Source organism: Equus quagga, chromosome 13 (genome assembly GCF_021613505.1).
Source record: "Equus quagga isolate Etosha38 chromosome 13, UCLA_HA_Equagga_1.0, whole genome shotgun sequence".
Lineage (NCBI taxonomy): Eukaryota > Metazoa > Chordata > Mammalia > Perissodactyla > Equidae > Equus > Equus quagga.
The window spans coordinates 106,487,448-106,496,798 of NC_060279.1; the positions used below are offsets into that span (position 1 = coordinate 106,487,448).

A 9,351-nucleotide genomic window follows, 5' to 3' on the forward strand; every position below is an offset into this window, starting at 1 on the left:
GCATGCGGGGCGGCGCGCCACGGGGACCCGCCGAGGCCGACCCGGAAGCCCCCGCGCCACCGGAAGGCGGGGGGGGCGGGGCCTGCGCCGCGGGGGCGGGGCGGGGACCGGCGGGCGGGCGGCCTCCGACCTCGGCGCGCGGCGGGCCCGCCTCCCACCAGGTAAAGGGCTCCGGGCCCGCCCCGCGAGGCCAGGGCAGGGCGCCCGGGGCGGGGCGGGGGGCCTGGCCCTCCCGATGCGGGGTGGCCCTGCCCGGCACTCATTTTCCGTGTGGAGAAACTGAGGCACGGAGAGGTCGAGGTCGCTCCAGGAGTAAGCTGAGCGGCGGAGGTGGGTTAGACCCGCAGCCCGACTCCAGGGCCCTCGCTCCCCGCCGTGCGCCTGCGCAGTCACGGGGGCCTGTGTGTGAGCGTGTGCGCGCGCGCGGTGGGTGTTACAGATGCGAGGGCGCCAGGGAAGAGGATCTGGGCGTTAGAGGGGATCAGGAAGGGATGTTAATGGCTAAGAGGGGAGATTAGTTTCGGCTCGGGATCGGTAGCTGCGTTAGTCTTTTGAAAAAGAAACGGGGATCTTTGATAGGCGGCCACGTGACCTGCTGTGGTCCCGAAGGGCAGGCAAGGTGCCCTACCCCGGGCCTGTGAGGGGCGCTCCCGCTCAGCTCCGGCCTCAGCTGCTGCGGGAAGGCCGGCTCGGCGGTGCTGGCTCTTCTGATTTTTTCAGGAGAGATGGAATCTGAGCTGTATGTGGCATCTCTGGATTTTTAAATACTGGCAACCAGTTCCTTTTTTAAAAAGTCTGTGGGCTAATTGACAGTGTTTGCTGCTGGGATCCACCTGCAGCCTTTGCCCTGGGGCATCGGGAGGTGGGAAGGCGAGGTTTACAAGGGCCAGGTGCGCAGTGGCGTTTTGCAAATTCCACCGGAGAAGTGGAAGGTACTGAGGATCCCGGGCGAGCGAGATCATCGCTCTCTCTTAAGAGGCTCCGCTCCTCTAATTTTTTTAAAGAACAAGGCGCGTGGAGGTCTGTGTTAGCTCTAAAGCCTTCCTCCTGCCTCCTCTCCTACAAGGTGGTCCGTCTCAGAAAGCCGGATGGCAGTCTCAGGGGCGGGCTCATCTCCCTCTTCCCCAGAACCCTGCTGTAATCAGAAGTAGACTGTACCTTCCCTGTGGCTGGCAGATGGGCGCGCTGTGACCAGAGCTTGTTTTATGGACAAATCCGATTCTGAAATAGGGGTGATATGGAGGGGGCACTCCCACCCCTCTGAGGTCTGTCCCGTTTGGAGTGCTCCTCCTGCCTCCTCACCTGCTGCCCGTTTGCTTCCAGACAAAAGCAAGCTTGGAGTGGGAGGGGGAGAGGCAGGACTGGCTCCCTCAGTCTAGCAAGCCTGGAGGAGTCAGGAGGCTGAGCTTTTCAGCAAGCGCTCAGGAGATGGGGCTGCAAGCCTTTCCTCCACAATGAGAGTCTGTTGATGCTCTGCTTTCTAAAATGATTCTCGCAAGGAAATTAAACCGGCTCTCCCTTGGATCGAGGCAGCCACAATGCCACCTCCACCCGTGGCGTGGAACTGTTGAACCCAGCCGGAGTTGGGCCACTTCCTCCGCCTGTCCTCCCACACACAGTGACACCCGCTGGCCTTCCAGTTCTGCAGAGCCCTGGGCTTGTGCCTTGTGCTGGTCTGACTGGGCTAAGTGGAGGTTGGAATTAGCATTTGCACAATGATGCCTCATTAGCCCCTGTGGGTTTTGAGTTAAAGTCATTGAGAGCAGGTCGGAAGCTGTTTTTCGTTCGATAGACAATAGAGGGTAAAGTGCGCATATATCTGTTTCCTGCCTCTTTTACATGCGTTTTCTTGCTGTGCAGACACTGTTCCGAGAGTGCAGATTGGTAATTCTGCAGAAAGCCTGTTTCAGGAGTGGCGTCTGGGCACATTGCACAGGCCTGGAAGCCAGCCTTTCGGACCAAGTGTGGCAGGGCTGGGAGCCCTCGCGCCCCTGGGAATGGGAGCTCACTGCCGCCTCCAGACCTGAGCTTCAGCTCCCTTTTTCTAGCATAATTGACAGATAAAAAGCTGGATATAAACCAGAGCTAAGCTAGAAGGTGATTAGATATTTTACAGGAGGATTTTTAGCTTCTTGAAAGGTTTTACCGTGAAATTAATTCCTTTGGTTATCTTAATATGTATTTGAAATAAAACTCGTTTTGTTTGTCTGAGTAGCTTCGCAGGACCATGGCTGCTGGGTAAACCAGATTACACCCTCCATCCTCCCGTTGCTGAGCGGCTTCTGCTGTGATCAGTCCCTTCGCTGTTATAATGCTATTTTATTATCCTGATGTTTGTGTGTGGACAAGTCTTGACCTCTGCAAGAGTGGAAGGGGCTCTCTTCCAAGGAGGACGAGGAGGCATTCACTCTATTTGCAAGTGGGTGCTACTAGTGAGCAGAAGGGCCTGGAAGCCAGGAGGACGCCTGGAGCCAGAGCAGGACAGGCAGACCTGAGTTCTCCTCCAGTCCCCTGGGTAACCCTGCAGGGCCTGCCCCCCCACTGCCTCTCACACCCCTCTGGGTAAACAGACACATCTGGGAGGCACCTGTTTGCAATGTCTGAACCCGAGGACTGAGTGACAGACCTGAGCCATCCTGGGTCATGATCTCTTAGAGTCTTGCTGTCCCAAGTGAGGTCAGAAGACCACCTGGGGGCCTGTTGGAAAAGCACAATCTCAGCCCACCCATAGTGGCTATATTTGACAAGATCTTCAGTGACCCTATGCACTTGTGGGGAGTCACTGATCTCAAGAATATCAAAGGGGGAAAGGGGCTTTTACAGGGGTCAGAGCAAAGGATGCTTACCTCTCCTGGGACTGCAGAGAAGTTCTGGAAACCTGACTGTGGCAATGTGGTAGATGTACAGATTGGCTATAAGGGCTCAAAATTCTCTCCCAGGATTGGGAGGATGGTGTTCCATTAGAGACTGGTTCTGGATTATCCTCGGGTCAAAAAAAGCTCATATAACCAGAAGATACTGAGTAACAGGGTCTGCCCAGAACTCCCTCAGTAAGGCCCTTTAGCGACTGTTGGAATGTTTCAGCCTCGAATGTAAATGGCAGTGTTGGTGAGAAAGGAAAGTGCCTGTCGAGCTTGGGCCGGGCGGGAGCTGGGAGGGGAAGCCCAGCTCATTGATGCTGTGATTTTTCCCTCCCAGCCCTGCCCAGTGGCCCGACAGCGTTGGGGCTCTCCATTCCCAGCGACCCCGGGCCAAGCCCACCCAGCCCTTGCCCTTGCCCCTGCCCCTGCTTGCCATTTTTCCACCAGGGTGGCCAACAGTTTCCTGACCTCAGAGAATTGTTCTAAAGGTCATTGTTCCAAAGGTCCATCCGTCCATCTGTCTGTCTATCCATACATATGCAACCCCCTGGGGTTCTTTGATATCCTTTATTCTCTGGTTGTTTCATCTGACTGCCTCATCGTGTCCCTGCCTTTAGTGTCCCATGTGTCGAGCTGGACTGACTTTAGGAGTAGCTGCTCATGGAAGCCAGAGGTGTGCCTTAGTAACGAACTTAGTCATGTTCGTTTAGAGCCATCTTGTCTGCGGGTCTGCAGTGTCCCACACTTGCACCAGGCGCCTTGCATCTCTGCTTAGACCTTACAGGAATCCAGCCTATAGGTGGTTTATCTCCACCTTACAGGCGAGGAATCTGCCTCTGCTCACGGTCACACGGCGGGCAAGTGCAGGCGCAAGGCCATTATGATTGCAGAGTCCTGTCCTTTCCCCTCCTTTGGCGTGGCATGAGCTGATGCCCTCTCACACAAAAGAGGACACGAGGGTGGGGCTCTCCTCATCTGCCAGGCTCTGTGCCTCAGGGATTGCCTGAGCTGGTGGGAGGCTGCGGACGCAAGAGAGGGTAGGCTTGCCTCACTTGTGATGACCTGGGGGAGCGTGTGGCTGGATTGCTCCTTAATCCGCCATTAATCAGAAGTTAATCAGAGGGCAAAGAAGCCCTTTCATCCACTCTGCTGATTCTGTTTGCTTATTAGCTAAATGCTGCCTGCTTTCTCTGTGAGGAGAACTTGTCACATGCCTGGGTGCTGTCCATCATGCACATGGCGGAGCCACTCTGTCTGCAAAAATGAGGACCCTTCCTCAAAATTCTAGGGAGAGTAACATTTGGGTGGAAGTGCTCTTTCACTCATTAACTCTCTGCCTTTGGAATGCTTCCTCCGAGGCCTGCCGAGATGCCTATCCTGGTGGAAGACGTCATGCAGCTGCTCTGCTCCATTTCTGAGGAGAGGAAGATGAAGGCAGCCTTCAAACACTCAGGGAGGGGCGCCCTGGTCACAGGAGCTGTGGCCTTCGTTGGTGGTTTAGTTGGTGGCCCACCGGGACTAGCCGTTGGTAAGTGCAAGTGCCTCATGGGTGTCGTGAAAAGGCCTCAGACCCACAGAGACCTCGTGAATGTCTGTCCTGTGTGAGGAGTCTGTTGGGTTCAGACTGAATCTGTGAAGTGGGCTTTGTGAGCATAATTTGTCCTGTTTAAAATTCAAGCTTCTGTGTCTCACAAGCGTCGGGTGCTCTGAGAAATGGCGTCTGTGTCGTGCAGACCTCGAGGACACCTTTCCCCTGGGGATGTGTCCTAGAGTCTGAAGATAGCAGGTGTCTGGGGTCCCGGGGATGGTCTCCCTTCCCCCGTCACCATTCCGTCACTGCACAAGGGAACCAGGGAGGAGCCGGGGTGTGTGGAGCTCCTGCTGGGAGCAGATGCCGTCTGGCCATTGCACAGAAGCTCGTTCAGAGTGAGCTGCCTCCTTCCGAAAGAAAGCAGTCCCATGCAGAAAAAGTGACAAACGAAGTCCTAGAGGGGTCCTCCCTGTCCCCTTGTTTTACCACCTGCTTCCGTTTGGGAACCAGTTTCTGGCAATGAATGAAGTTTGGCTGATTTTCCCATCATTCTGTGGAGCTGGGATGAAGTTGCTTCCTTTGGATTAGGAGCAGGAAGAATTCCTTCCTATGTGGCCCAAACCATGGGCTGGGGTGGTGTCAGTTGGCCACCGTTCGGGCCTGACTTGGGGAGGGGCAAGATAAGGCCTCCCTCAAGGGGCCTCAGATGGACCTGCCACCCAGGGGATCGGCTAATGGCGTGGATTGCCGCCCTGGGCTCTGCAGCTCCCTGCCGAAGGCCTCCTCTGTGCCAGGCAGCCTGTGCTGGGGACGAGGCCTCGGAGAGCTCGTGGTCTGGTGGAAGTGCTTTCTGGGTGACTTACAGGCTTCCCAGGAATACAGGCCGGGGAGACGGCGGCTTTTCTGCTGAGGTTGGCTCCTGTTCCCCTGCTTGCTGGCAAGGCTTCCTGCTCTCTTCTTCCCAGTAGCAGGATTGACATCAAGGGACATTTCGTTAAGCTGAGGCCACACTGGGGAGAAAAATCAGTGTCTGGGTGGCCCCAGGCCTTCCATATACATCTCCCTCCCCGAACTCTGTGAGTTAGTGAGTCCTGACTTCAGCCTCTTGCCATCCCGGAAGTAGCCAGTGAGGGAGGAGACACGGCCTTTGCCTTCTTCCTCAGTGGCGTCCTGTATCTTTGTCCCGCCCCATCCAGTGTGCTCAGGGGAGGGTGTGCAGGGGTCGTTTGTCGTAGAGCTGTGCCCAGGTGCCGTTTTGGGAGCACGTGTTTTACTCAGACTGAGTAGACGCTGGTAGAGAACAGGATGTCCACGTAGAGAACCTGGGGGGTTCGATACCTGCCACCCCTGGTCATGGCGGGAGCATCATTTTACTCAGAAAACAAAGAAATTTTCTCCTTGAAGAGTTAGTAACTTGGTGGTCGATGCTCCTCGTGTCTCTTTGGTTAAGTGCTGCTCTGAATCAAATATTGGCGTTCTCAGAAAGGTTCTCAGAAAGGTTTAGGTAGATGAGTGCCACTCTTGTCGGCTCTAAGCGTGTCACTGGTGTCACGGGCAAAGTTCGGTGACCCTTGTAACTTCCTGGTCCTCCCTCCCTGGAATGCTCCTTCAGAGCGGAGGGGAGGCTGTCCAGGGGCAGAGCTCGGCCCCAGGACATGAGGCTGGCCTGACCTCGGTGGCAGAGGAGGTGTGCTTCCGGGCGCCTCCACGCTGGGCTTCGTGGGAGAGGCAGGTTTCACTGCCTGTTGGCCGAGTCTAGCCTGCAGATGGGTTCTCTCTGCCCTGGGCTGCATTCTTTTAGATAAACTTTTTGTTTTGGAATAGTACTAGATTGACAGAGAAGTTGCAGAAATAGTGCGGAGAATTCCCATATATCCCTCACCCAGTTTCGGCTCCCTTAATGTTAACATCTCATATCAGCCCGGTACATTTGTGGGAACTAAGAAAGTAGCACTGATACATATGTTACTGTTGACTATTCTCCAGACCGTATTTGGGTTTTACCAGTTTCTGCATTAATGCTCTTTTTCTGTGCAGGCTTTAGCTCAAGACGCCACGTTGCATGTAACCATCCTGTCCCCTTAGTCTCCCGGTCTGTGACATTCTCAGACTTTGCTCCTTTTCCCTGGCCTTGATCGCGTTAGGAGCACTGGGTGGGTGTTCTGTAGAGCACCTCTCGATTTGGGGGTACCTGATGACTCTCTCAGGATTAGACTGGGGTTATGATCTTTGGAAAGAACACTGCGGAGGTGAAGTGCCCTTCTCATGGCACTGTTTCAGGGACACGTGACATCAGGACACATGACAGGACCTCCCTGGTGGTGTTCACCTTGATCGCCGGGTAAGGTCGTGCGCGCTAGCTTTCTCCACTGTAAAGCTGGTTTCCCCTTTCCGTGCTCCATTCTTTCAGAGAGACTCACTAAGTCCAGCCGGGCTGCATCTTTTAAATATCTGATCACCAACACTTTAAAATCATGGGATTTTTGTGTGTGTGTGTGTGAGGAAGATTAGCCCTGAGCTAACTTCTGTTGCCAGTCCTCCCCTTTTTGCTTGAGGAAGACTGGCCCTGATCTAACATCTGTGCCAGTCTTCCTCTGTTTTGTGTCTGGGACACATCCCCTGCATGGTGTGATGAGCAGTGTGTAGGTGTGTGCCTGGGATCGGAATTGGCGAACCCCGGGCTGCTGAAGCGGAGTGCACGAACTTCACCACTACACCACGAGACCAGCCCCTCATGGGGCTTGGTCAAGATACAAATCTGGTATTCTGTGCGGCAGCAATTGGCTGGCATGTTGTAGCCACTGCCCCTGTAGACAGGGCCCCAGCTCTCCAGGTCACCCCAGGCCCACTCTGCCCACTTTGCTCCTTTCAGTTGCCTGCCTGGCTCCTGAAGGCACTTGAGTTTGACCCCTGCCCTGGGGTGCCGTTCTGCAGCAGACCTGGTTAGACAGAACTTTCCGTTGATAGGACGTCTTCAAGTCCCAAAATAGTGTGCCTCAACTTTGATAGGAAATTTACCTCTGGAAATTTTTGTGCCCTTTTGGAGCAGCAGAAAGAGCAATAGTTGAGTACATTAAATTTGTTATTCGTCATCATACAACTTTGGAGAGGTTGTATGAAAAACACTGCTTCAAGAGCACTGCTCTCCTGGTCTGTCCCCAGGGTCCTGTAACCACCTGGTTTCACTGGAAACGTCCCAAGTTCAGGGGCAAGGAGCATACTAGCTGTTTGATGGAGGAAGCAGCCTCTCCGCTGAGATGGCCCTCCCTGAGGCCACGCAGGCCTCTTGGCCCTCTCCTTTCAGGTGAGAGAGGCTTTCACGGGAAGCAGGGACGCCCGCAGCCCCTGAGGAGGGTTCAGTCAGCTTAGCTCAGGGCTGATGCTCCGTGTCGCGCCTCGAGGGTGCAGCTCCGGGAAGGCGCGCTTGGGTGCCGGCTGTCTGAGCCCAGTGGACGGAGGGCCACAGAGACCTTTGCCCTCCAGCTGCCTGGTAGAGCAGAAGGAGCCGAGCCCCGGTCCACCGGCTCCTGAGTGTGACCCCTCGTCCTGCCAGCTGCCGTGCTCTCCGAGAGAACCTGCGGCCGGCGTCCATGAGTCAGGCCACTAATTGAAGCTTCCTTGTCTTCCAGGGGGCGCCGTCGGGGGCCTGTTAGGGGCCTGGATGACGAGCGGGCAGTTTAGGCCCATCCCACAGATCATAATGGAGCTGCCGCCGGCCGAGCAGCAGAAGCTCTTTAATGAAGCCGCGGCCGTCGTCAGGCACCTGGAGTGGACGGATGCCGTGCAGCTGACCGCGCTGGTCCTGGGCAGCGAGGCCCTGCAGGAGCGCCTGCTGGCCGTGCTGGTGAACTATGTCACCAAGGAGCTCCGGGCCGAGGTTCGCTACGACGACTAGGCCACTGCCCGGGACGTGAGGGGCTCGTTAGATGACTCTCCTCACTCCTAGGAGGGGACCCGGGAGCTTGGGAAGCCCCAGCACTGGGGTGTCACCTTAAACTGGAGCAAAATCTCCTGCTGTGATTTTGAGCAGGCTGCTGCTGTGCCATATCATGTTCTGGAAATTATTTATGAAGACGTGTTCTGTGGTCGTGTGCATTAATGCGCACTCGCAGCCCTGCGCCTGGGCAGCTGGCGAGAAGCGGAGGTGCGCCCAGCAGTCCTCGGTAGGCTCTGAATGCGCTCTGGCTTACGCGGGAGAGCGGAGCAAGGCCGTCCAGTTCAGCTGTCCTGCCTTGTGAAGATGACGCCTGGCCCGAGCACTGAGCACCGAGCACCGGTGCGGGGCTGGTTCCCATCTCGTGGCCTCGGAGCCGCCCGTGCTGGGATCACCGGCGCCCATCCCCTGCGGACTTCTGCGTGGCCTCCTGGAGGGGCAGGCGGCCTGTTGAGTGAATCTGCAAGCGGCTGTTGCCCCCAGCCCTTCCGTGCCTAGCTGCGGCCTGGCTCCCAGCTCCCGGGGGCTGCTTTCCCCTTTTGAAAAGTCACGGTACTTCTTGAGTGCTGCTTTGTAAACTAAGTCCTTTCCTAATAGTACTGCTCTTTCTGAAGTGGTAGGATTGCCGCTCTCCCTGAGAAATGTGTCCACCTGAAATTTCCCCTAATACTGTATTCACTGTGCTTTCAGAACCACGACTTGACTGTGTTATTAAATTACAATAAACTTTTTCTGAGCAGTCCTTTTCCTGTGTATTTGGTATAAGGCATCTCTAACATTCAGAGTCATACACATGGAACACGAAGGAAGGTACTGAATTTGTGGCTTTAAAGGAGGAAAGAGCTCCCGATTCCAGTGCTGGAGGCCTGGTTTCCAGGCTGCTCTGGCCTCCGTGTGCTGCCAGCGTGGGCACAGCTCACACTGCCCGAGTCTCCTGGGGAAGCCGCAGGCCGTCCCGCAGGTCCCCAGGCCCTGGGGCAGGGTGGGGACTTGGGCTCTCTCCATGGGCGGGAGCAGTGCAGGCC

At 55.9% G+C, this 9,351-nt stretch overlaps 1 protein-coding gene across 7 annotated transcripts in view; it reads left to right on the forward strand.

Annotated features, from left to right (window-relative positions):
- Positions 1–9,068, forward strand: part of C13H19orf12 (chromosome 13 C19orf12 homolog) — a 10,328-nt gene extending 1,260 nt beyond the window's left edge. Inside the window, exons 1-4 of one of the 7 annotated variants that reach the window (XM_046683083.1) lie at positions 147–161; positions 1,861–2,097; positions 4,220–4,389; positions 8,022–9,068. In XM_046683083.1, coding sequence (XP_046539039.1) covers positions 4,230–4,389; positions 8,022–8,287 — 426 coding nt within the window. In that variant the 5' untranslated portion in view covers positions 147–161; positions 1,861–2,097; positions 4,220–4,229 and the 3' untranslated portion in view covers positions 8,288–9,068. The other 6 variants (XM_046683082.1, XM_046683085.1, XM_046683081.1 and 3 more) reach the window with 6 other exon arrangements.
- The last annotated feature ends 283 nt before the right edge of the window (positions 9,069–9,351 follow it).